This window comes from Chionomys nivalis, chromosome 15 (genome assembly GCF_950005125.1).
Source record: "Chionomys nivalis chromosome 15, mChiNiv1.1, whole genome shotgun sequence".
NCBI classification, from domain to species: domain Eukaryota; kingdom Metazoa; phylum Chordata; class Mammalia; order Rodentia; family Cricetidae; genus Chionomys; species Chionomys nivalis.
Window position 1 is genome coordinate 23,435,314 of NC_080100.1, and position 27,990 is coordinate 23,463,303.

General features: G+C 42.9%; 1 protein-coding gene across 1 annotated transcript in view; it reads left to right on the plus strand.

Annotated features, from left to right (window-relative positions):
- Positions 1-521: 521 nt before the first annotated feature.
- The window catches only part of Slc1a3 (solute carrier family 1 member 3), a 76,493-nt gene continuing 49,024 nt past the window's right edge, over positions 522-27,990 (plus strand). Inside the window, exons 1-3 of the mRNA XM_057789660.1 lie at positions 522-679; positions 2,189-2,464; positions 23,417-23,554. Coding sequence (XP_057645643.1) covers positions 2,284-2,464; positions 23,417-23,554 — 319 coding nt within the window. The 5' untranslated portion in view covers positions 522-679; positions 2,189-2,283. The remainder of the gene's footprint in view (positions 680-2,188; positions 2,465-23,416; positions 23,555-27,990) is intronic.

Here is a 27,990-nt window from a genome sequence, read left to right on the forward strand (position 1 = left end):
CTACTAAAGCAGAGGCATGTCTCACCCTGTGTTTTGAGTAAGTTTTATACACGTTGAGAGGGCAGCCCTAAACATTCTCCTCTCTACTTAATTGTATTTGGGATCCTTCCAAGAGATGTCAATTGTGTCCCCAATGCTAAAAGGGGGGGGGAGCACACAACAGTTGTGTGAGCAGGCAAAAGAACACCCTCTGACGTCTCCCGAAGGGGAGGAAGCCTGAAATAAACTGAGGTAATTAAATACGGCCCTGGAGAAGTCTTCCTAACGTTCTAATCGGGACTTCCACTGTCCAAGTGTGTGTGCGCTTTAGTTTTCGATTCTTCCAGGTTCTGATTTTGCATTTCTAATAAAAGTGAGCTGACAGAGCGTGAAAGAGTTCTAAGGAGCAAAACAAAGCGAGCGAGCGAGCACGCTTCTGGTGTGCCAAGATTAATCAATATTCCGGAGAGCTCGGGCTCGCCCTCCTCCCCCTGCTGTTTTCATTTCCCCACTCCCCCTTTCCCCAGCCCAGGCTCCGCCCCTTTTCTTAAGTTGCCTGATAGTAAGTGGCGGTTTCTGAGCACATGCATGTTGTCAGGGCTAGCCTGCCCCGCCGCTCGCCCGCTCAGCGAGCTACCTGCCGGGAAATTCACCTTGACACTGCCTGGGGTGTCTTCCACCCGTCGCAGAATCAGAAAAGGTAAGCGCAGCCTCCTATGTTCTGCGGGGCTCAATTTCGTGTCCCATTTTTCTGTTCGCCGAGAGGCGGAGTAAAGCTAGCCATGTTGGTAGGTAAGGTCCTGCTAGGACCGAGTGCCGCCAGCGTGTGCTAACTAGCCGAGCCCAGTCCGCTCTTGATTTGAAATTCAGTCGTTAAAGGTGGACTGGGGTAAAGGAGGTCTGAGATTTAGAAATGAAATCAAGATCGAGATGGTGTATTTTAAGGGGAACTGACGGATTAAGGACATCAGAACTCAGAGTTTAAAAAAAAAAATCTGGACTCTCCTCTCTCCATTTCTTCCCCACTCTCTAAGCTTTTAATCTAGTGTAAAGTCTTAAACACATTGCAGGTCTTACTATCAATGACCTCAACCTGCAGTTTTATTTAAAAGTCAAACTGTTAAGTCTTTTTTTGCACTCTTGGATTTACCGAAAGCCTGCTAGCGCCTGGGTTGCAGCTGCCTCCCCCACGGGCGCACACGCTGGCTCTGGCTTTGCCAGATATACACGTCCACAGGCAAAACTGATCATCGCCAAAGACTAGGGATTAAGAGTCTTGCACAGCATCGGGAGGAAGCCCATGATTTCCAGCAAGGAAAATGGTTTAGCCGTTTGTATTTGAATAACCTAAGAGCACTTTAAAGAAACCAGAAACCACACACTGTAATGTTTGGAATGAAAACTGGATTCTCTCATCTGTTGCAGAAATCCTAAATTTCAAAATATGGAGACAGCAGTGATGGTCTCCTTGGAAGGCTCGTGCGACTTACGGGTTTGCCGTAAACACAGATGTGGCATTATGCTCTTACTTCTAATAATATGAAAACGGATTATGATTTCTAATAATATAGAGATGTGTTTAGGGCAGTGTGCTTATTTCACGGAAAAAGTTACCCTGTAAAAAACCTCAAAAGCATTTCTACTGTCCCCTGGGCACTTGTGTTCCTTTTATGACCGTATTTACAAGTTAATCTGTTCATGTTTCTTTCTTAGTGAAATTAATAAATAAAACCAAAGAGTCACTATGTATGTCAATGACTACATGTCAATATCGCAAACATCTCGGTTCTTCTTATTGGCATAGTTATGTCTTCACCCACATACAAGACAGGAGTTATCAAGTGGAATTTTCTATGTTCAGTTCAACTGGTCATTTATTGAGTGCGTGGATTGTGCAATGTGCTTGGCTAGGCTCTGAGGAACACAGTGGAAATGTGGGTGCTTAGTCACATCCAACTTTGAAGAACCCCTTACTCATTGAGGGGCAAGAGCAAACTGGAAATTGGAACACAATTCTTTGCTCATCTACTCTAATTGTATGTCCATCTTGTATACACAGTCCAATAAAATAACCACAATCAACCTGATAGTGGAGCTCTCCAGCCTTCAATTTCTACTTCAATTTACCCAGTGCCCATCTCGACATGAGCCAACATTGATTTCTCAGCCCAGGAGGCTGTAACTCTTGTCTCCTTCTGTTCCGTTCTAGTTGTGTTCTCTAACACTGAAGAGGAGATTTCACTTTCTGGGGACAATTTCAAGACACTGCAGTACAAGGTCACGGTATTCCTAGAAAGATAAAACATGACCAAAAGCAACGGAGAAGAGCCCAGGATGGGGGGCAGGATGGAGAGATTCCAGCAAGGAGTCCGCAAGCGCACACTTTTGGCCAAGAAGAAAGTGCAGAACATCACAAAGGAGGATGTGAAAAGTTACCTGCTCAGGAACGCTTTTGTGCTGCTCACTGTCACCGCTGTCATTGTGGGTGAGTCATTCGACCAAAACCAAAATTACAAAAGCCTGTATCCTGTTTCTTCGGGACCTCTGAATGCCCGGGAGTGTTATCAGATAAACTGATTGTAGGTATTCAAATCGATACTTCAGGATCTCCTCTGCATTTGAAGAGGTTTCCTGCCCTCCCTTCCCCCCACAAGAAAACACAGCAGTTGGTTGAGAGTCATACATGCTAATCAGAAAAAATTGTTGGTAAGCGTTAAGTTCATCCATTGATTGTGTAGATAAGATAAGTAAATGCTTTCCCAAGTCATGTGAGGATAGAGGCACGATTATTGAATCATTAGGCACAAGTAGTTAAATACTAACAAAAACAAATCTAAGCACGTTAGACGTGGCCAAAGAAGTATAATTCTTATACAATGTCACTTTTTCTTAAAACTGATTTATACAATTAGTGTATCCAAGATGAATCATGAACCTCTGGTAGTAATTATATCCTAGCTAGTGCCGACCTGAAGCTGAGTATCAGTGCTTAAAATTGGAAGTCAGGTCTGCCCTGTGTTTGCATGCTCTCGCTCGGTGACTTGGGAAGGTAAATTGGGAAAGTGTTAACACAGGTCTCATTCATTCATTGCCTCATAGAGCCTGCCATAGCTGGCTACATCACTTTTTAAATATTTCAGCCCCTTACTAATTTAGCATTGGTTGACGGCAATCTGTATTAATAAAACTTCGGTTTATTTGGTTTAAAGCTATTTGAAGTTTTGGTTTATTACTTATAGACAACACAGTTCTTACCTTAAAATACAGACGAAAATAATAACTATCCGAAATTTTTGACGAAACCAGTTTAGGCATCCTTAGGCTGGAAACATAAACCAATATACTAAGTCCTCAAATAAGTTTCTACCAATTTGCCACCAAAAGAACTCATGAAAAATTTTAATTGTTGCTTTGTAATTAGCCAAGAAATCCATACATTTTAAAGAAGGAATGACTTCATAAAAATTAAGAAACTTGTATAACATATGGATATAACCTTGTCAAGAGAGTTGACTTTCTGAGTGACAAAGAGAAATACTGCCAGAGAGAAAAGTTGGTCATAAACTTTAGATTTAGCCCATTTAGCACCTTTGGCTCTTTTCAGTGATTGCTAATTAGTGAGTTTCTGGTTCATTATAGAAATACTCCAGGTGGTATGAACTGGAGAAATAATGGCTCTCCTCAGTAGGTTCCCGGCTGTGATTCCGGTCCAGGAAGAAGGGTTTTAACACACACTGTACCCTGGTCTTGCGAGTCAAGGCAAACTGCAATATTCTTGTCTCCCTCATTTTATGTTCTGAATTACAGCTGTTGTCCAGCCAAGAGACAGCCTAATACCCGGAGTGTTTACATGAACTAGTCCAGTTACCTTCTGGGAAGGTTCCTTGTGATGGCGGGTATGATACTGCCGACATCCCCGGTTTAAGGATGCAAACTTGTCAGGGACTAGGCAGTTGTCCAAAGTCACTATACTCGAGAAGAGAAATGAAGTCAGCCCAGTGCCAGACACCATCCTCAGAAGTAAAGACCCATCTTACCTTTCCTCTGCTGACTACAGACTTGTGTGAGAAATGCTGAGGGAAATGTCCCGTGACGTGGAGGCCCATGAGGCAATGCTGTTGCTAATGCAAATGCAGCATTAGCACTCTACAGTTTGATTGGTTCAGTTAAACTCAAGGGGAAAATGATCATTCTACAATTAAGTCTCACCCCTCACACCCAATTAATAGATAACCACTTGTGTCTCATGCTGTAATATGTATGGAGCTCAGTGTGTTTGGAAAAAAGACAAAATGAGCTATTCAAAATGGCGTTCTCAACAACCAGAGTTCAGTCAGTGTGACGAAAACATTTCCATTAGAGAACAGAGGAATGGAAAGGAGTAGAACGTGAGCCTGGAAGTCGGAATAATAGAGAAGGAAGTTGCTAAACACAGAGAAATAGCCTCGCTCCTAACAAGAAAATGCCAGGAATTAAGGGTCTATTCTCTCTAGGGCTCTCGCTTCCTAGCCCAGTGGGGCCTTTCCTCGGACTTGTGAGAACTGCAGTCGGGCTTGGCGGAGCGGGAGTGGACGAGTTGGCTGGGTGCCCTCGTGGTTGGCTTTACTAGTGGAAGTTGAGGGGTTAGAAGCAGTAGGGAGCACTAACAAAGAAACACAAAAAGAGCTCATTGATAGTCAGAGGGACCACCACGTTCACGCCAAAGGTCCTGCATAGCAAACAGACAACTCATAAGCAAACAGATTTAGGAAAAAGGGAAGAAGCCGTTGGTTATATTTTTGGTTGGTCTTCCTCGGAGGGCCCAGTTGAAACAAAGCCTCCACTTGTCATGGGAGCCCGTGTCTATATTAGCCTTAAGCAAGATAATGGGGGAGGAATATGTCTGGACATCAGTTCTTGTGGGGGAAGGAGTCAAGACAAATGCTAGCAAGTGAAAAGGAAGAAGTCATTTCCCCAACGTCTGACTGAGAAGCATAAGGTTTAGTTTCCAAATTCTTAGGCATTGTCAGCTTTCAGGAAAAGATGCTTAAAAGTTTATCCATTTTGTTTTATCTTTTTTTTCTAATAAGTTGAAAATGCATGTAATCTGAAATTTAAAACTAGACAAAAATCTTGTGGACTATGAATAGAGTCGTGTGAATTCACGACTTCGGGATAAAGCAAAGAATTGTAGATATTTTACCATCTTTCCTCTGCAAGTATGAGCATGTGCAGTTGGGTGTCATTGCTAGGCAGGGGCAAGGGGTGAACCTGTTGTGCCATGACAAAGCCTCATAAAACCAGGGGGAATTGGCAGAGTGGCAGAAGACAGCAGCAAGCGCCGAGTCCCTTTGGAAGGGTTTGTGTGGAAAGTCTTAGACCGCATGATTTTCCTGGGCCACTGCAGATGTTTGTTTGGCAAAAAGAACACACTAAGAAGGGTGGCTGTTTCCCTTCTTCTTGAAAGCACTTTGTCATTCCCCACTGTGGTTAATTACGTTAGAGTCTCCTCACATCTTGCTAGAAGAAAGGGAAAGTTCTTTTCTTATGGAAGACACCAAATATGACCATGTCAAGGGATGTGCTTTCGCAATAAAATAACCACAACCATGAGATCCACTCACTGCTGGTCTTGCTGTGGACACGTACACACACACACAAGTAAGTTGACATCAGCACAGCCTTTACCTGAGTTTGAAAGAAAAGAAAATATATTGACTACATTTTTATAAATCATTTCCTCCCATTCTCTAACTTCTTTTGGCAATAAACAAGTAGGCAAAAATTCAGTGTAATCCAATAACATCTCAAAACAGTGGCCATTGTGGATGCCTCTTGGGACAGGTGCATCTTGGAATGGGTGTCTGGAGAGCTAGATGAAAGGTATATCACTTTACTCTGATTAAGTGTATAGTTTGAACTTTGTATCTCTCTCTCTCTCTCTCTCTCTCTCTCTCTCTCTCTCACACACACACACATATGCTATAGAAAGATATATACTACCGACTATTGCCTTCTCTCTATTAAAGTAATAAATTAAATTACTTATATAAAAATTCAATGTTATCCACCAATTCAGCAGTCACTGAAGGTTGCATATTTGGTCCTATGCCTTGCAGTGGGTTTCCCAGATCTTGGGTTATTTACGGAGAGAGATGGATGAAAAGCAAAATGAAAAACAAATACACAAGAGCCAAGGGTTGCAATAGAAAAGTTTGTACTCTGAACCTTTAAAACAAGATAGCATGCACATTTTGTTAAGAATAGATGGCCTCTTTGTCTGCTGGCACCCTGGAGGTTCCGTTTTTCTCATCACACTGCCCTTGAGAACCCTAAAGGTACCATATTAATAGTAACAGAGTTGAAGCTTTTGAAAAGAAATGTATCTGGATTCCTACAGTAGTTGTATTAGTCTATACCTGTGTGACCCTAAACAAAGTATTTAATCTCTCTTAGGCTTGCTGTCCCCAGCTTTCATCACAGTCAGATTCAACTCACAATGCCAGCCACCTCGCATGCTGGTTGACACACCAGTCCAGGGAGGGAAGCACCTTTACCCTCTTGTTTTATAGATGAAGAAACTAAAGCAGACACTCAGTGTGGATGCATACTGAGGATTCTAGGCAGACATAGTGACCCAAACCCTGTGGCCACAGCATTGAAGATGCTGGGGCCAAAGGACCACTTGAATCCAATAATCGGAGAGCCCATCACACGCATGCGCGTACACAGACAGTCTCTCTCTCTCTCTCTCTCTCTCTCTCTCTCTCTCTCTCTCTCTCTCTCTCTCTCTCTCTCTCTGTTCCCACTCTGGCTCCAGCTTCATCCCGGTACTCACACTGTTTTGTGTGTCTTTGTGCCGGCCCCAGCTCTCAGGGATGGTTCATCCTTGTTCTGTTGTCGGTAAGCTAAAGACTTGTGCTAAGTGAGAAATGAGAAGGAGAAGCTGAGATCTCTAGAAAGGTCGTTCATGAGACTCGATGACCAAATGAAAGAGGATGGTGGTGGCCTTATTCTTCTATGATCAAGTGATAGAATACGAGGGTTAGAAAACAGGAGAAAGGGCCAAGAATTGAAGTGTGTTGCAATAACAACTGGGCTTCCATTGAGTTGAAGGCAGAACGCACCTACTAGGAGTAGACCGTGGAAGGGGTTCACTTTGGAGGACATTCCTATCACATTGTGGAGGGTAGAGGTGGCTTTGGAGGACAAACTAGTAATGAGTAGTGAGTGCATCAGGCCATCATCCCGCCTAAGCACGGTCCTTCGTGCCTGGAAAGCAGTCACCTTCCAGAAAGGCTGCTATGTACTCTGCTCCTCAGACACCTGCACTGTTCAAGTTGGCTGGGTGAGCCAAATAGATAAAGCCACATGAACACAAGATGGTTTACTACCAGCTAGAGGGCTGGGGAGACTGCTAGTGAGACCACACTGGTGACCTGCTTGGAGTCATGGAATGGGCACAGTTTGATACCCATGCTGATGTCACTCTGCTTCTTGCAGCCCCTAACAGTAGGCATCTCCACACAGGTCGAACGACAAGAATCCAAAGAATAGTAAGCAGGTTTTAGGCTTCTTCTACACTTCTGGAGAAACCTGGGAAGCCCTCCTTGGAATTACCAGAGACACCTGTTTATCAGGGGCTGTTGGGGCTGAGGACTGGGGGGAAGGAAGCCATGGATTTACAGTCCTTGCTCTAGAGAAGTAACACAGAGATTGGGAGGAAGGACTATGTCTGTGCACACACACACACACACACACACACAGAAGCAGAACTACAGAAAGACTATCGGGGTTAACAAGGCAACTATTTGGCACACATGCCAACTGCACCCAGAGCCTGTTGCTGTGTCCCACATTCTCCCAAAGCCTTTTAGGACACCAGCTTTGCACTGATGGTCCTATGCAGAATAATGGAGATCAGAGCTCCGGCTTCTGGTGTCACACAACCTAGATCTGTAGCCCAGTTTCTGGATCTGAGCCTCCATTTCTTCACATATCTAAACTCTCTGCCTGGTTCTATATCTGAGTTCAGCCTCGTGTAAGCCATGAAACCATAGATAATTTTGCTATATGTTTGACCTAAGTGAATTCGCAGGAAACACAAAGTTTGTGTTCTGCTTGCTTGTTGCCATGGCAAGGATCCATTTTATCCACCGATTTGGTGCTTCTCATGGGCTAGCAAAGCCAGACCCAAGGATTTAGGAATATGAACGTGGGGATGAGAGGAAACACTTAACCTGGTTTAGGCTGAAGGGATGTGGTTCAGATTTCCTGGCTGGAGAAGAGAGACCAGAGAGCAGAAAGGGACTTGATATCTGTAAAGGGCTTTGAGAAATTTTGAAATTTCATTTCAGAAATGAAAGCCAGTGGGTGATACAGGCAAGATCTGACCCTTTCCACCATGGCCTCTTGAGGAAAACCAAGGAGAATCCCCATGTAACCATTCTCAGAGCACAGATTACCCAATGGCGGGAGTAGCTGGCTGGAGGGGACTCTCTCAGGAGAGCAGTTGGGTTTTTAATTGAGTGGTGTTTTTAATAAATGTGTCATACACAACAGTTTTATCATGCCATCTGAGGCCTACGGGAGGCTGAACTCACACACTCCCCGCTCTTTTTTTTCTCCAGTATTTTTGTCTCTTACTGCTCATCAGAGTTGGGGCTGGCAGGAGGAGCAGCGCTGGCAAGAGAAATGTTGCTGCTTCCCAAGAGAGTTGGTCAGGTTATTTTGAAGTGGAGGACGAAGCCTTGATGTTCTTAGATTATCTCGGGGTTTTACTTTGCTATGTTTTTCTTGTTGTTAATTCAGATGTAGAGAAAGCAGAGCAAGCAATTTCTAATTTTCCTTCTGAGTGGAGGATGATCAAGACAATTACCTACAATAATAATGCCCTCCATTTTCAGCTGGTACAGTTTGTAAAGGGTGATGCTCTGTAGTAGTGTAAGCCACAGCCAGCCCACCCACCATCTGGTTCCTTTCGGCAGATCTCTAGGAGACAGCTGAGAAGTCCTGAGAACCTTGAGGTTCTGGTTACAATCTGTGCTCTTCACACATTTGCCTGATGATTGAATACCAAATCTCTTGGCCTCTTTTCTCAACACTTAAGTCTGAACCAACACCTGCTTCCAACACTTATGTTACACTATTTGAAGCATGTTTTACCTTTCTTTAAATTATTAGGATGTATGGAAAAGTACATATTTTCATGCCAGTATTGACCATAGCAGAACCCTTTTCCAAGGCCTGATGATCTATTCCCTTGAGCTAGTTTTTCCAATGAAATGAGCCTTATCTCCTCTTGACTCCTGGACAGCCATCATGTGTCTGGCCACATGTCCCACGATAGATGCTTCCTATCCAGGGTTTAAGGATGTAGGGGAAGCATATTGCAAAAGCCACTTGTGCTCACCCATCAGGAATCAGCGATGGAACACAGGGAGTCTTTGTTTTTGGACTCATGTAAACAAGATTGTAAAGAGGTCACGTTGTGTAGGGGAGGCAACCAGAGTTTAAGCACCATCTTTTCCAAGTTGTGCATTCCAGGTGTGAGAGCACACTGTATTTATAGAGCATGGGGATGCTATCATCCATCAGGTATTTGCTCTGGCAACTGCGATACTGTATTATTGCCAGGAGATGAGGAAATACACGAAGCATTTCGGGGCACCAAGTTTAGCCATTATACTCATTAAGTATAAGAATTATGAGTTTTATGTCCAGGTTCAGGGCTATCAAAATTGCCCAGAACTTGTTTTCTAGGCCAGGAGTAGTCAGTCATATGTCTATGACCAATCAAAAGGCATGCTCTTCAAACTGAATTGCTCGGGTCAAGGAAGTATATAGAGTCACTCAGTAGATTTATGCAGCAAAACCACCTTCCTGTCCTATATGTAAACCATTTCAGACCAGAAAGTCACATATGGTAAAAACTGAATTTAGTTCTTGCAGTTCTGAAAAAGTTAAATCTCCTAAACAACTGTTCACATACTAAGGAATAAAAGAGAGATACTCAAGAAGTTCTGAAATAAAAAAAATAAAAAGCGGATAAAAGCACCAAATAGGGAGGCTTAGATGAGAAAGAAAAACCAGAGATAGGTTAGGCAGAGAGGGGAAGGCACTCCTTCTTTCCGTTGTTTATCAAAGACCCAAAAGGAAAATTAGAAGCAGCAGACTGAGTGGGAAGTACAATCAAGTTTTAAATTTCAAGACTGAGTTCTTGTCTCCAGAGAAGCCATTCCTTTCTTTCTCTCCCCAAGAGACTTCTTGGGTTCTCCTTCTAAGGCCTCCAGGACAGGGAGGGTCCAACTAAGGACAGGGCTTTGTTAGCAAGAGAACCTTGCAAGAGGAGGCACAATTACCCCTAATGAGAGTAGAGATGGGCAGCTCTCACCCTTCTCACTCTGAACCGATAGTTCATTTTGTTCATGTTTTTGCATCCCTTAAACCCACCATTTCAGCAAGAAGAACAAACTTCAGGGATCCTGGGTTTGACAAGCTTGCATATATTTCCAGCTTACTGATGAATGTGAACGGAAAAGCATCAAGACTGTCTGTTTAGAGACAGCCTGCGACCAAGGCCGCCTTTGTTCTTGTTAATGAATGGGAAACTAAGGGATCAAGACAGAGTCTTTGAAGAGAGGCCTGTGGTCAAAGTTGCCATTTTTGTTTTGGTTTGTTTGTTTCTTTGTTTTTCTATTGTTGATTCATCTTTGCTTTCTTCGATTTTCCTTTTAAGTTGAAGGAAAATGAGACAATACTGCCAGAAAACTATGACTACCTTATTCAGTAAAACTCCTACTGTCTTGTCAGTTCCGCCCTGTAGTGCTTTTCACAAGGCCATGGGGTGGTGGTGGAGCACTCACCATGGCTGGCTGAGGTATTGTCATCTAGGTGGGTCTGTGCGGTGCCTCTATTTGCAGGGCTAAGTGATTGGAGTAGTGCAACAGCAACTAAGCTCGGGGTTGTTCTAGATTCAGTTCCTGATCTCTAGAAAAACAGAACTTGTTGGTCAGAGTGGTCCATTAACCAAGCACCAACTAGAGGCTTCTCTCTGCTGTTCAACGTAAGGAAAGTCTTCACTGGTAATTTAAAGCAGAACTCAGGAGAAACCAACTCAGGATGAAAGAGCAGCTTCTTGAGAGAAATAAAGAAGTAATGTAGAAACAAATTCAATAAGTGTTTTGATTTTTGGTTTTCACATTGTTTGTTTTGTTTTTCTGTTTTGAGACAAGGTTTCTCTGTGCAACAGTCCTAGCTGTACTGAAACTAGCTCTTGTAGACCAGGCTGGCCTTGAACTCACAGAGATCTGCCTGCCTCTGCCTCCCAGATGCTGGGATTAAAGGCGTGCGCCACCACTGCCTGACTTCACTAAGTGTTTTTAAAGTTGAGAGTCTTTGTAGTTTAGCCATTTCTCATGTGTCTTTAGAGTAATTTAGTGAATATAAAAATAAGAATATACCTAATCTTTTTTATAATTCTGAGGTGTTTTTTTTCCTCTTATACACAAACAATAGCATGATATAAATTTCGCTCTCTGCCTTTCCATTTTTCCCTGTATCTTGGATGCTATTTCTTACTGACACATAGAAGTTCCTTATTCTCTCAGAGCTACAGCTAATGTATCATAATTTCTTTAAGCATCTCTAGTTGATGGGATACTTGGATTGTTTTAACCTTTATATATCATTGTAAAAGCAATGAGGTGGATAATATTGTATTGGATAAATATCGTATTATTATTTCATGATGGTGAAATAGATCTGTGGATTGTATCCTTAGAAATAAACTTGCTGAGTCTGAAGGAGTTCTGATAAGTTTGTTGTTGCATGAGGAGGGAACGGCCCCTTGATTGTCCTGGCCGCCTGGCTAGTTTACACCTGAAATAACCACACAGAAACCGTATTCACTAAAACACTGCTTGGCCCATTAGCTCTAATGTCTTATTGGCTAATTCTTACATCTTAATTTAACCCATTTCTATTAATCTGTGTATCACAACGTGACTGTGGCTTACTGGCAAGATTCTAACCAGCGTCCGTCCCAGGCAGAAGATCCCTGGCGTCTCTCACTCTGCCCGTCTTTCTTCCCAATGTTCAGTTCTGTCTTCTCCGCCTACCTAAGTTCTGCCCTATCAGGCCCAAAGCAGTTTCTTTATTCATTTAACCAATGAAAGCAACACATGAACAGAAGACCCTCCTACACCAGTCTGTATAATTTCTGTCCCATAAGGTTTATAGCAATCTGCTTCTCTGAACTACAGGTTTGTTTTTATTTTGTTTTAATTTCCTGGCTGCTATCACTGAAAGATTTAAGAAAGGATGAGCTTTAGGATATGGCCTGCTGGCCAGACAAATTAAGGAAACTAAAGAAACCTGTATAAAGACAATTTGGGTGCCACAATTAAGCAAATTTAGGTATTCTCTTTCCTTTCAAACCTTGGGTTTACCTCGAATGAAATGCCCAAAGTGCTTCAACTTCTAAAGCACTTTCTTATCCCAAACCACCTACAACCCTCACATCAAACCAAAATGCTTGAACCAAGACTTCAGTTTTTATTCTCTCTGCCTCAAATCTCTCCTTCAGTTTAGTAGAAGTTCAGATGGTGAGTTGTTTACCAACAAGGGCTTGAGAAGACACAGCTAACAAACAAAAACCTGGCTCTTAGAGGGGGCATTGGGCATGTGAACAAACTCCCAGAATCCTTGGCCCAGTCGCCTGAGGATCAGAAGGTCTCAGTGGATGTCAGAGAAGAAGATAAAATCCAGAAATAGGAGTATGCTATAATTTTTGTTTTGCGCAGAGACGTGTACAGGAGTGGGTGAGGGCTCTGAAGGGAGAGAAGTGCACAGAAAAGCTTCACTGACTCTACCAGCCTAGGGCATGGGTGCAAAAGGTCCAATGGGGAGCTGGACATTTTGCCTGTATCTCATTTTGAGCTTCCTCTCACTCATAGTAATATCTTCTTCAAGGAAGGAAATCGACAGACTCTGATGATGCTGGCCGTGCTTTTTAGAGAAAAAAATTAGTTTTTGGTTTTTTTTTTAAGACAAGGACTGTAAAACACCCTTCTGATTATTTGTGAATTAATTCTTTATTTCACATTGGATTGATTTGGGGGTGGGGCAGGGGTGGTGCTGGGACTTGAACCCAGAGTAAGCATATGCTTCCATTCGCAGACAGCTGCACCCCTAACGTTCTCACATAGTGACATTAGCACACTTTTAGGAAGAGAGCTCCTGACTTTCCTCAGAAATGAAAGGTTTTGTGACTGCTCTCATTATGCCCAGATCTGTGAAGTTCCCCCAAAACAACAAGGAGACCAAGTCTCATATGTGAAAGCAAAGCCTTTATTTTAGGCAATTTGGCAAACTCGGTCTCTCTGCATGCCTGACGTTTTGGAATAGTCAGAGAACCCCGAGCTCAGTTAGAGTTGGGTTTTTATAGTAATAAAGGTGGGGGTGAGGGGTTTCTAAGATTCAGGACCCCTGATTGGCTGACATTTGTCTAGGGGTGTCCTGGTGAGTGTGTGCTGGCAGTTGATCCTATCTATAATGGTTGGAACGTTAGGCATTTCCTTTGGATGGTTCTTGGGTGGTGCTCAGGTAATCTCAGTTTGTGGTTCTTCCTGCAACCAGGTATTGCTTCAGGGTAAACTACTGAGACTCGGGCCTCCATTAAACTTATCGATGGCTGAGTCCTACTCTGGCAGGTGATAATGGTTGGAAGTAAAGAACTTCCTTTGGTTGGTCTGTTTCTATTTAGCTTATCATGGCTGGCTCCCAATCCTTCCCAAGCACCAACAGGACCCAAGATTGGGTCCTGTTTGTCCATGGTTTTAAGGAGGTATTTTAAGGACCTAAGAACAACTTAAGTTAACAAATCTATTTATTGACAACTCTGGCCTATTTTCCTGGTATATCAATGAGCATTATAGGTAGTTATCTTGTCCCCCATGCCAGGGAATTCCCTTTTGTCTCAGTCTTTCAACCTATATTGGACAGGGAGCATGGGACAACATGTTCCTTTCCACAGCTACTTCAAGCAGACATGGGTGCATTGTTATCAGGGCCCAGGCTGGTTGAAAGGCTAGCCAAAGGTAAGGAGGGAATTTAGGCAATGGGACACTCATTGGACTCCTTTGAAGGGACAGGGAGCGTTCGTATCGGCTGGACTAGTCCACATCAGCTTTCAGGAAGTTCAGGGCTCGCTGCCATTTAGAGCAGGTTATAATCAGCAACTGGTCCTTAGATGTATCTGCCAGCCAGGTGGAAGCCTACTGAGATAAGTTTAAACTAGGAACAGATGTTAAAATTTATGTACTTAAAGAAAAATATTACCTTATTGAAATCCATATTGTAGAAAAAGAGCAGATAACAGGTATCTGTAAACAGAAGGAATAGACTCATACCTTTGAGTCCTAGCAAAGAGCATGTCCAGAGAACCATGTATGGTTTGGACAGAGATGCCTTTGGCCTAATGAAAAACATCTTTTAGTTCATATTTAAATGGCAACTAAAATAAATATAAAATCTTGAGCTTGTGACCCAAACAGGAAGTAGTCATTGCTCTATCAGTTTATTAGAACTATATTATAGGGGGGGGAATCATCCGTGCTTGTGAAGAAGGAAATGTAGGAGCCAGCCAATGTAGGCGCCAACCATGATAAGCTAAATATAGAAACAGACCACCCAAAGGAAGTTCTTTACTTCCAACCATTATCACCTGCCAGAGTAGGACTCAGCCATCGATAAGTTTAATGGAGGCCTGAGTCTCAGTAGTTTACCCTGAAGCAATACCTGGTTGCAGGAAGAACCACAAACTAGGATTACCTGAGCACCACCCAACAACAGACCATCCAAAGGAGATGCCTAACGTTCCAACTGTTATAGATAGGATCAACTGCCAGCACACACTCACAAGGACATCCCTAGACAAATGTCAGCCAATCAGGGGTCCTGAACCTTAGAAACCTCTCACCCCCACCTTTACTACTATAAAAACCCAACTCTAACTGAGCTCAGGGCTCTCTGACTATTCCAATATGCTGGACATGCAGAGAGACCGAGTTTGCCAACTTGCATAAAATAAAGGCTCTTTGCTTTTACGTATATGTCTTGGTCTCCTTGTTGGTTTCTGGGAGACTTCGCAGATCTGGGCATAACAGGTTCAGTTTCCAGCACTCACAAGGCAGTTCATAACTATCTGTACCTCCAGTTCCAGGAGATATGAAGTTCTCTTCCGCCCTCCATGAGCACCCGACAGTCAAGTGGGACATAAACGCACAGGCAGAAAAAATACCTGTACATGCCACATTAAAAAATAAAATACAGTGTGGTAGTAAAATTCATGAAACCTATTTTTGCATGCATGTACTATGAAAGAGCTTAGAATTCACTAGAAAAAAATAAGCTGGGTTCAAGTAAAATATCTAACATTTATGTTTGGGTTTGCATGGTTCTTTTAAACTCAGAACATTTAGCTGAGAATCTTAAAGAACAAAAGGATCTTAGGTACTACCTGTCCTAATAATCTACCCACCCCTTTCCCATTTTGCACAGTTGAAAAAAAAAACTCTGGTGAGATTGCATCATTTGAAGATTTCCAAAGAAACAGTTTGGAAACGTATTTTTCAACTTTGCTTACTATAACACAAATGGAATATTCTTCGACATCCAATCTCCTCATCAAGGCAAAATGACAAACCCTGTAGATTTCATGGGGAGATTATCCTTAAAGGGAATACAGCCCTGAACTTAAGGGAACAGTGTATTAGGAGATAGAGGGTCACAGAGACTGTCAACAGCAGAAGGCACAATTTCCTCACTGTCACATCAACTCAGGTTAAACCCAAGATTCAGCCTTCAACGATCTTTTTGTACACTGTAAAGATGTGTCTTTGCCAAGGCACCTTCTGATTGGTTTAATAAAAGAGCTGACTGGCCAATAGCTGGGCAGGATAAGGTTGGGTGGGAATATCAGACTAAGGACACGGAGAAGAAAAAGGGCAGAGTTGGGGAGATGCCAGCAAGACACAGAAAGGAAGCTTCTAGTAAGATAGCTAGAAGACTGTAGGTTTATAACCTAGGAAAGGGGAGAGCCTTAAGTAAGAAAATACAATTTAAAATGTAAGAGTTAGCTAGTAACAAGCCTGAGCAATTGGCCAAGCATTTATAATTAATATTGAGTCTCCATGTTGTTTATTTGGAAACTGGTGGGTGGGAAAGAAAAGTCTGCCTATAAGTCAGCCTGAAGTAGAGTTGGAGTTCATTTAAAATTGAAAGAAAGTTGCCAGGGAAAGAACACAGCACACTATATCATGGGGCAAGTTTTTCAAAGAAGAGTTGCCACTTATTAAAGATATTTTAACATAGATTTGTAAACACATGTGAAAATGAGCTTCTTAAGGGAGAGTCACCATTGCACATGTTAATCCCAAAGATGGGAGGAAAAAGACCACTGACCCAAATCATCATAGATTAATTAAAGCAAGCAGTTAATTAAAGCAAGCATTTTCATTTGTGTACTTAGGCTGCTTCTTCTCCCTAAGATAGGGTTCGAGAGGTCATCACTGGATATGAGGAAGACAAGGCTTTTTTTTCTTTTTTTTTTTTTTTTTTTTTTTTTTTTTTTTTTTTTTATAGCTCAGAGTTAGGAAGTATCCAGATGGGGGATTTGGTGTGCAAAATAGGCGGGGTTACGGGAGCAGAACATAGGCATACCAATGAAACAAAGACAAAGGTTGCAAGGTGGGCAAAACAAGGCAGTCATAGGTGGTCACATAACCTTTTAAAACAAAGACAGGGTTGCAGACATAACTTTTTGAAACAATGACAGGATTGCCTTTCCTGGAACAGGCAGTACAGAACCATTTGTAGTTAAAATTGCAGGTGGGACATAGCCCAATCCTTGAGAAACAGAGGTTTAATCATAAAGCCGAATGAATCTAGTTTGTCTTTACTAGAGGATGACTTTTAAGCCTAAAATGGAGGCAGGCTGGTTCGTTGCATGTTTTAGCATTAGCTACACATTCTGCTTTTGTGGCTTTCAAGTTATACCTCAAAGAGTTGCTAAGAACCTCTTCCTTTTCTCTGTTGGATGGGTGGGATCGTAGGGTGGCTCCAGCGGTGTCTTGGGTGGGATTATAATCTGAGAAAGCCAGGAGCCCCTAGATTTGTACAAGGGGTTCAGGATATGTCTTTGTGAATGAAGTTTCTGGTGAGATAGCTAGAAGACTGTAGGTTTATAACCTAGGAAAGGGGAGGACCTTAAGTAAGAAAATACAAATTATGCTGGAATTCTTGATTCTTAGCTTGATTCCTGGAAGCTTCCGCCAAACTCCAGGGTTAGGAAATCTTCACCCTTCCCACAGTCCCATAATTTTCCTTCTTTCTAAACTTCTTCACAAAGAGCATACAGTGGGATTAATCCAAAGTGATGGGAGGGCGATGAGGGGTCAGAGGTAGGAGCAGAATCAAGGGGAGGTGGAGTAGAAGGAAGCTTCCTGGTTCTCAGAGCCATCAATCAACAGGATCTGATGCCATCAGAGGGAGGTATCTGTGACAACCTACTTTAGTTGTTAAAGGGGTCCCTTTGGACATCAAGTAGGCTAAGTAGAAGCGGGAAAAACAGTTGGGAGGCTGCTTATTACTGCAATCCAGGCAAAGAGGAATGTTCATAGCTGAAGCCTTCTTAAGATAGATGATAGATAGATAATTGGATGGATATAGATATGTATGTATATTTATATGTATGATGTGTGCATGTTTGTGAGTGTTCACACACATAGACACACACACACACATACACACACACACACATATTGTAGTCAAAGCATAGGAGACTAAGGGCATGACCAGGGTCATGGAGGAAGGTAAAGCCAGGGCTGGGCCTCATCCCAGCATCACCACCATCAGTAGAGCATCATCTGTGAAGCATCCTCAGTGAATGCTCCTATACACTAGAAGCAGTGCAGAGAGGAGCCTCATAGACTTCTGCAGGTTTGAGAGACCCTGACTTCCATGTGTAGCTGCCTGGGGCTTGAGACTTGTTTCTAAGCAACAGAACACAACAAAGCAGAGTTCCTTTGTGCCTTTGAGCTCCACCTGTTCTCTCTAGCTCCTCACCTTGGAGCATATTGCATTGTGAGGAATGAGTGACATGAGAAGGCTTTAGTCTGCCAATGCATTTGATGCAAGAGTTTGTGGGTAAAAAAGAGCTTTAGCAAAATGTTTCTATTCCAAACACTGACATTCGCCAAAAGCTACACACAATGGTTTGACCCAAATCTCACTTCAACTGTGTCTCATCCTCTCACTCTTATTTTTTGTTGTTTTCAAGTTTTCCATGATTTGGACAGTTGACCTATTAGCAAGTTCTTACCACTTTTAACGTGTTGTGCTTACTGAGCCTTAGAAAACAAGCCCACCTTGTCTTGGTTTAGAAAGTGAGAGGGTGTCAGTCTTAAAATGCTGTGTGCCCTCTGCAGGGAAACACCAAGTGCCTGCTGGAGTCTCCCCTTGAGCATTTCCTAAGTGAGAGCCCCCTTTAGACAGAAACGCACCAGTCTTCCGAGGATCCACCACACAGAATTTTCACCACCTTGAACATCTCAGTTAGGGAGCTCCCTAGATTCTGGGCTTCTTTTTAAGTTACTTAAGCCAAGAATCCGGGAAGATTTTGAACTGAGCGTGAGCAGCGTGACATCCCTGTTCATATGTCATCAAGGTACAAATTTGGCTAAGTATGTTTTGGCTCTAACAGAATTATTCTGATTTGGGGGGTCATTTGTGCAACACAGATCTGTCTTTTTTTTTTTTCGCTGACATTCTGGTGGCCACCATAGGCTTTGTGTTGGCTCTGGGCTCATCAGGCAGTGTCTAAATTATCCACTGATGGAGATCAGCTTCTCAGGGACTCAGCTGCTGGACCAAAGGGAAGCCAGGTTATTAGAGCGCGTCCGAAGACCTCACCTTGCTGCCCTTCATTGCTTGAAAGGGCAGAGCAACGAAGGCTCTCAGAAGTCTGCAGCACACTGGGTTTCAGAGAAGGTTTTTTTGTGGGGTTGGTTTTTAGTTAGTTAGTTTGTTTGTTTTCGTTGCTGGGGTAAAAGTAATGAGAAAATGAGAAAACAGAAAACCTTGACTGTTAAAAAAAAAAAAGGCAGTTTTCCCATTCAGAGCATTTTCTGTTAATTTGGCGCTGATTGCTAGCTAGCCAACCTATCACTGGCTTAGGGCAGAAAACTGAAGAAAAATGTCTTTTGTTTACTCACTCAGCATCTGAGTGTAGCACGAAAGCTTCCTTAGGTAAATCTGACAGCACTTTCCTCCTGCGTAAGCACCAGAATTAGTTAACCTAAACAGCCTGTTTACTTGTAAGTTTTCTGCTTTGTAAGAGAGCCCAAAAGGCAGGTCAAATATGATGTGGTAACTTTGACTCCTTAAAACAGCACGGTGACTTTGAGAGGCCAAGGGCAGTACAGACTGTGAGAGGGCGAAGTTTTGCAGTGGACGGCCTGTGCCGTGGCCCCTTCAGCTGGTCCCTGAGGGCCCTAGGCAGACTGCTCCACCCTCCCTAATCCCACTGAAGCTGCACAGTTTACCAGCTGTGTGGTGCTGGGACTTGATCCCCCTTCTCAGGGGCTCTTGTCCTTTGAGATGCGTAGAATAATATAGTTCTGGCCTCAACAGGATTTGGGAAGTAACTTGTTTGTGAGGCCTCATCACCTGCCATCACCCAGAGGTGATTTGCTTTTGTTAAGATTGTGAATTCTGAACCATGTCAGAGCCAGAGGGCACAGAGATCACCACAAGAACGCTGCCCTCTGGAACAAATGAGCAGGCTCACAGGAGCTCACAGAGACTGAAGCAGCAGGCAGCAGGGCCTCTGTGTATTGACTGTAGCTTTCAGCTTAGTGTTTTTATGGGGTCTTTGTTCTTGTACCTGCTTTTGGGGATCTTTTCCTTTTGGGTTGCCTTGTTTTATCTTATTATATTGTGTTATTTTGGTTGTCTCTTAGAAACCCATCCCTTCCTTCCTTCCTTCCTTCCTTCCTTCCTTCCTTCCTTTTGGTTTTTGTTATTTTGAGACAGGGTTTCTCTGTGTAGCCCTGGCTGTCCTGGAACTCATTCTGTAGTTCAGGCTGGCCTCGAACTCACAGAGATTCACCTGCCTCGGGCCTCGTGCTGGGATTAAAGGCTTGCACCACCACTGCCCAGCCGCTTATCAGGCTTTTAAGTTTAAGCAAGCTATCTGTCTTCTCAGCATCAGTGTATCAATTTTTTAAATGGACATGATAATATCACCCTAATCAAGTAAGGGTGAGAGCTAAACACTGCCACTAGCACATAATAAGGGCTCAATAAATATCCCCCTTCTCCAACATAAACTTCTCTTTCCCAAGAGTACAAATCATTCACTTGGCAAAGACGAGATAGTAAACACACCAAAACATAATTCAGAACAAAACTGATTCCCGGTGCACCGGCCATCTGCTTCAATCCTACACTCCCTCGCTCTCCAAAGCGCTGGTCCCGAGCTAGCTACACCTTACGAATGAGTGCTGCTTTTCGTCTCTGATGTTCCCGTCACAAAGGAGCTTGTAGACACAGGGTGCAGAGCTAGGGTTGCAGCCCACAGTGCATCCTGAAGCCCTAGTTCAGTCTGCAGCACTAGAGGAGGAGGGTTTTTAAAATGAGATTTTAGAAAGACCTCATGTCATAGATATGATGGTACATCTACACTTACTGCCGAGCCAGTCACAATAGCCAGGAACTGGAACCAGCCTCTGTCTCCACCAACAACAGAAAAGTACAGAAAATGCGGTGCAGCGGGATTATATATATTCATTGGTAAAGAGAAATAAAACCGTATTTTAAGGGGAAATGGAACGAGACGAAATTAAGTGCAATAAGCCAGATTTAGAAAGACAGATTTCATGTTTTTCTTTTACATGTAAAACTGAGGTGTGTGTGTGTGTGTGTGTGTGTGTGTGTGTGTGTTTACAGTGTGGCTCTATAGGTCATGAAACTAGAAAAATGATACGAAGAGGGAGGGAAGAGATCGATTTCTTTGTTTGTTTTTGTCTTCAAGACAGGATTTCGCTGTTTAGATTTGGCTGTCCTAGAACTCGCTCTTGTAGACCAGGATGGCCTCAAACTCCACAGAGATCTGCCTGCCTCTCCCTCCCTAGTGCTGAGATTAAAGGGGTGCACTATTATCACCCGACAAAGAGATAGGTCTTAAGAGAGGGGAGGGAGGAGGAGAGGACAATGGAATGCATATATAAGAAAGCAGGAGGTCATGACACCTCTGGGGACCTGGAAACAGGCCAGAGCAGGGTTAGTGGCACAGAGCAGGTCGTAAGGGAGATGATAATATTCGAGAGAGTGCCAAGCTGAACCAGTTGCTTTGTATGCTAACCCACGGAGAAACTGAGGCACACGCTAGAGGAGCAGGTGCCCAGCAGACCAGTGTGTTGACTAAAAGACTCACAGAATATTAGCACCCCCTGAGACGTTGCCTCCCTGATTGTCCTTCTTGTACACCGTTCAGTATCAATTTGGCAGTTAGAACAAAGGGATTTTGACAGTTGTACACTGCCCATGTATGAAATTATGCGCTGGAATATTCTAGAAATAAACTCACTATGAACCACTAACTCTTTGCCAGGAGAGGAGGGAAGGGTTGGAGATGGGGGAAAAATGAGGTCTGAGTAGAAACGGCATGACTCTAAATCCTAGCTCCGCCACCAGAGTATATTTGACTTTGGACACGTTTTACATTCATTGTGATCAGGTTTCCCCCACCACTAAATTGCTGAAATAGCATCTTCATTCTGGGGTTGTTGTGAGGATTAAATGGCTAACAGGAGTAAAAGTTCTGACAATGCCTGGCTTGTAGTAAGAACTCAGGGAGCGTCAATGAGTTTCTTTTTATTTAAGTTGTAGTAAGAACTCAGGGAGCGTCAATGAGTTTCTTTTTATTTAAGCTGTAGTAAGAGCTCTGGGAGCCTCAATGACTTCCTTTTTATTTAAGTTGTAAAGCCAATGCAAGTGCTTTTGCTCCCAGCTCTCTGCATTTTTAAATCAGTTTTTCTCACTTGCCTGTTACTCCTACATTTCAGTAAACTGCTAAGTATTTTCCTGAAGTCCTGAGACCTGGGTCAACTGGATTTTCGAGTCGCATACATCGAGATGCTTTTTATTACAAGGTCACAGTCTCAAGTTGGAGAATGGATAGTTGTGCTTGCTGAGACCCAAGAACTGAAATTGGAGTAGCAGTGGAGCTTGGAGTGAACTTTGTGTTCCATTTCATAAGGCAGAGAAGCCATTTCATAAGAAAGTGGGAAAGTTTAGTTTCTGTAAGAACTTCTCGCGTTCCTAGGAAAACCTTGGGTTCACCCCTCCCCATTCCTACCCCTGACCCTGGCTTCCAGTTATCTCAATATTGGGTATTTTCTTTTCTTTATAATTTACTCGATCTTTTTAAAATGTGAAATTGCAATGCAAGGCAGGTATTTGAAAAGTGTTTACAGTATTGGAATGACTAAATTTTCTTGGACAAGGAAAGTCAGTTGGAGAAAGAGAAGATGGAGTAAAGGTGTTTGATAGTTGTATTAGCTTCTGAATGTCAGCAGGTGTCACGCATCATCTAGCTTATATATGCTTTTACTATTCTAAAAGAATATTCTACAATTTCAAGACCAGAAGGAAAGCTAAGGAGGAAGCTACTGTCTTTTCTTTGTATCCACCTCTCACTGAGTTTTCAACAGGAAATCTTAGGGAAAGTTTTTTTTGTTGTTGTTCATTTTGAAAGTCTTCTCATGCCAGCAAATAGCAACTCAGTACAATATAGTTGCCAAGGCAATGTCAAGATCGTGTAGCGAGAGAGAGAAAATGTGGTGTGTGCAGACAGAGAGATGGTGAGACAGATTAAGAATGAGAGCGCCAGGGTTTTCTGCAATTGGAAAGTTTAATTGTTTTGTATAAGTGGTTATGCTCGCAGCTGTACCATCTGTCCTGGTGGAGCTTTCTCGTGAAGCCTTTTCTTCCCATATCACCTTGCTTGGGATTGTTTGACTTGTCCTCCAATTATACCCTAGTCTTCATTCCTACACCAAACAGTGTCAAAACGGGTTCCACATCAAAACGGGTCCCACCACATTTGACGTTAGACAAATGTCGTTAGACAACGACATTTTTAGCTTGCTTGGTTCAAAAATGCTTTTTCTGCAAAAGCTTCTTCAAGGCCTGGACTCAGCAAACCCTTCCACATAATGACTGTGAAGACAGATATGTCCCTTGCTCCCAACCCTGTATAAATATTTGCTACTTAAATAAAATACTCTAGTCAGACTTGAGTGGCTGCCAGCTAGATATTTGCTCATTTTTTAGAGACTGTTGCCTTAGTTTTAAAAGATTCAATTTTCCTTTCTTTCTTTCTCTCTCTCTTCAGGTACAATCCTTGGATTTGCCCTCCGGCCATACAAAATGAGCTACAGGGAAGTCAAATACTTCTCGTTTCCTGGGGAGCTTCTGATGCGGATGTTACAGATGTTGGTCTTACCCCTCATCATCTCCAGTCTTGTCACAGGTACTTGGCATCTACACTTTTTGCTGTGTGACTTTTTGTTTTGTTTTGTTTTGCTTTGCTTTGTTTCTTCTAAGTGTGTTTATTGCAAAAGAACGCTTAGAAAAGCCAACGCTTTAGGTTTCTGCTGGATGCATGCTCTGTTCTAGAGAAAAATAAAACAAGTCCCTTCAAAATGATGGAAAGGAGGGCTTTAGTAATGCATGAATGATTATGACTCTCATATTTTCACCAATCACAAAAGGAGATGGATTTAAACAGCCATGTAATCTGGTCTGCCTCCCCGTGACCGAGGTACCCTGCTAAACACCACACCACCCGCCTTCTCTGACCACAGTGATGTAGTTGACAAAAGCATACAACAGGTCTGTTTTCTCACCCTCTTATCCCACCCAGAGAACATCTGGTTGGACAGCCTATTAGCTATTGATGCAAGAATGCTTGTTCTCAGAGCCACCAGGACATGAGCGGGAGCCTTCCTGGAAGCCTCATCAAGAGGTAATGCCCACAACACACTCACCAACTCTGCTGCCACCAACACTTATCTCTTCCTGGTGTGCCTGCATGATTTCATTTCCTTCTCCTGCTTCCCCACCCCCCCACCCCCCATTACCTTTTATGCTGGTGGGAGAATGGGGAGGGGGTGGGAGATGTTCCCATTGGCTACGCTGTCCATGACACTTTGATTTTCAACCAGAGGAAGCTTGGCAGGATAGGATCTCTTTACTGTGACAGATGAGGGTGCGGCTTTCTCCTGCGTGGGTAGAGGTTGAAGAACCATCAGCTATGTGGTTAATAAATATAGATGGGGCAAGAGGTTGCAGAAAGAAGAAACAATTACTATACATTCCTTCCTGCCCACTCTTCTCTTTCCCTACAGCCCATCTCTGACTTGGAGAAAGAATTTCCATAAACACTGCCCCAGCAGGATGGTGTTTGGGTTTGTAGATAAAGCCCCAGACCTCAGGTACTACTGACCCTGGCCTCTTTTTCCACTTGGGGTCACTGTCCTTCTTGGGCAGGCCAGTTTACCTCTATGTGAGCTGTGTCTTTCCCTCTCTTCCCATGAGTTTTCAAAGAGAATTATACTCTTTCAAGCTGTCTGTGTAACAAGAACTTCATAGAGCAACTCAAAGGTCACGGGGCAGCATTCTGACTACTACGTGCCTTAGAGGGCTGGCCATTACATGCACAGAAACTATGTCAGATTACTCCTCTGTGCCTTGCAGATCTGTGCTGGCTACCAGTTGTCCAGGGCCTTAAACAAGTAATTGCATGTGCGTGAACTCAGAGTGGAGGATAACCTGGCCACAAACCAGTCCTGTCACCCTTTAGGGTACCTGTTTGTGAAACTGGACTGGTCAGTTGTTAACTAGGGGTAATTATAAATATAGAAGATACAATTCCTATCACAGAAGCCATATTAAATGTTGGCCTGGGGCACATTTTCATTTTGTTAGCTATTTTTCTTAAAAAAAAATCTTTGTAGGAATCACTTATAGGTCAGAGCCCATCTCCACCATTCTATTGAGTGTGGCCTGAATCCCCCTGCGTCATCCCTAGCAGCTAACTTCTAGGCTGAGAACCTGTAAGTCCTCTGGACACACACTGATGTCTCCTGGATTCTTCTTACTGTCTCTTCTAGAGTGGAACCCATGTTTCTGCTTTCTCACAATTAATTATGCAATTTTTATTTTGAGACGCAGAAACCCCTTGTACAACACAGAAAAAGCATTGCTTCCTCTTAGAAACAGTCCTCTCCCCTGAAGTGGAATTCCCTGGTGTTTGAAATACTAAATAATCAAGTTTATTATAGGAACAAGAGCTTTCATTGAGTAAGTTTTCAGGAAAAAGAAAGATTTACTTTGATCTAATCCCTTTCAGTGCTTCGAAAGAAAAATTTGGCTAAACATTAGGTAAATTATCAACCCTTATAATACAGCTGTTTAAAAAAAAAACAGAACAGCAAATTGCAAACAACCAATATAAAATAAACTCATAATCTAGGTGCAAGTTGAGAATGTTATCACATAAAATCATTAAGAGTTTTATCTCTTATCCAGGGCTAGGCCAAGGAAAGGGGTCTGTGGCAGAGTTTATCCAAAGATGTTTTTGTGGAGTTTAGCCAAAGATGTTTTTACAGTGTTCTCTCCCAGGAGTAATCCCGAACTACACAGTAATCTAGATACTTATGATCAATTAAAATGAATGATTGATTCAATGAGACTTTCCTTTGTGGTTTTAAATACAAAATAAAAGTGGGGATATAGAGGAGGATATGTTTGCAAATTACCAGGACTACCTAGAGGATCCTCTGGGCTTTATTGGACGATGTTACTGGCGAAATATGTTGCCCTGGGAGGTAACAAAGCCAGGCTCCATTATCCAAGAATGAAAAAGCAATCTCAAAAGCTCGCAGCCGTCAAGAGGGTGACGTGTACATATGAAGATGCCCTTTCAGGCTACTTCTTGTTTTCCTGCTTTGATAGTCATGGATACAGAGAAATATTTTCTTCAGCAGGAGAAAGAGCAGGACTAAGTGAGATGATTAAGTGGCGAGTGACCGCCCTGCAGAATAATGTGGACAAAAGTGGGGCAAGGAGGCTGCTGAGACCCGAGAAATATAAAGATTAATCGGCTTCAACCAGCTGCTACTCTATGTCCACAAGATCAAAATGTGACTTTTTTTTTTCCAAGAGAATTTAGTTGCACAAGGGTTTAAGAGATCCTCCCCAGGTTTCGGGCTTGACACAGTTCACAAAACAGGACAGTATGGTCAAGCAAAGCTTATCAGCTGGGTCAGTCAACCTTACTGATATCAAAACTCGTGTTTGCGTGTCGGCGCTACTGCTTGAGCAACATCCCACTATTTCCGTACCTCTATCCGGTTTTTACTGACTTGCGTGTTACCTAACTCACCCGTGGGTAATCCTAAAGTAAACAAAGTTTACCTCGTGTGGAATGAGCAGTGAAACACCAGGCTCTCCTCTGTCTTCTGAGTAAGGACGTAATGCGTCATAGCTGGTCTGCTTTGTGTCAGACAGGAGCATCCTAGAAAGAAATCAGAGCTCACACTGCCTTACAAGAAGTCTTCCTGTGAGAAAATACTTCACGGCTTTTGTGCTCTCTCATTCAAAAGCCTTGGGTCTGTGGAGACGGAAACAAACCTGAATAGAATCATTATTGCATTAAATTTCGGAAGGTTCTAGATAATATACTATAACAGTTAAATCCAGTATAGCCACATTTTTATTTCTTAAAATTTTATTGTTTGTTTATTGTGGTGCCAGGAAACAAAGCTCGTGCCATGGCCATGCTAGGCAAGCCCTCTGCCACTCTGTTTACCATTAAGCTGAATTCCCAGACCAACTTAAAGAGCTCGGCAACAGATTGCTGTACTTGAAACACTACTGTTTGTGGGCTGAGGCATTAAAGCTCCATAAGCCACATCCTTGCCCTGGAGTTGAAATCCAGTCTTCCCAAACACCCCCGGTGTGGATTCGCACTCCAGAAGCTCCAGGGAAAAGCTGGGAGGAAGCCCAATGACTACATTCATACTCAAGCACCTTTTTCTTCTTTTCTTGAACAAGAAGACTATGCCTGTGCCAACACATCACACAATAAAACAAGGATTTGGCGCCAGTTTCTATTGATTTGGTCAGGATAAGCAGCCAAACTAGCTCTTTCATGCCAGAAATATGAGTTGGTTTGGCTGGCTCGGCCTGATTTAATGCACAGGATAATAATTTAACGCCATGTCTGGTTATACTGAGTGGACATAGCTAGCGCTACTTCTGCATCTTTTTCAAACACGGGGGCTCTCTTGTGTTTTCATTCTCAGCGTGCACTTTCCTGCACTCACTCACCACACAGGAAAACTTTACTGTCAACCCCAGGTTTCTGGAAGGGAAAAGCATTTGGCAGATGATCTCTTTGGAGTGGAGCACACTGTAAGAGAAAGAGGTGAGAGAGGCACATTAGGCACCATTATGAAAAGCAACAGTTTGAAGCCTATGTTGGGGCATACCGGACCTTAGATCACAAAACAGACAAAGTTCAACCATTCATTCATTCACTTCCAGCTATGTTCTATGTCAGATATCAGGCTAGGCATTGCAGGTACCTAGATACAGAGTCAAAGTCCCTCAGTAGTGCATTGGGTAGGAAGAGAGGGGCTCTGCAAATTCCTCAACAGTCACAGTATTTGTGAGCAAATTCCTGTTCCAATTTTACGGCTTCTCTATATGCCCAAAAAGAAAGAGGCAGTTTAGTTGATTTTTTAAAATGTTTTTTGGTAATTTCATGTACGTATACAACATAATTAGATCATATCCACCCTCATCTTCCTCTTGGCTCACTTTTTAGACTTGATTCCAAACCTGATTTTCTACTGTTGTGGCATCTCCTACCTGACGTCAGCTACCCTGGAGTTTACCAGC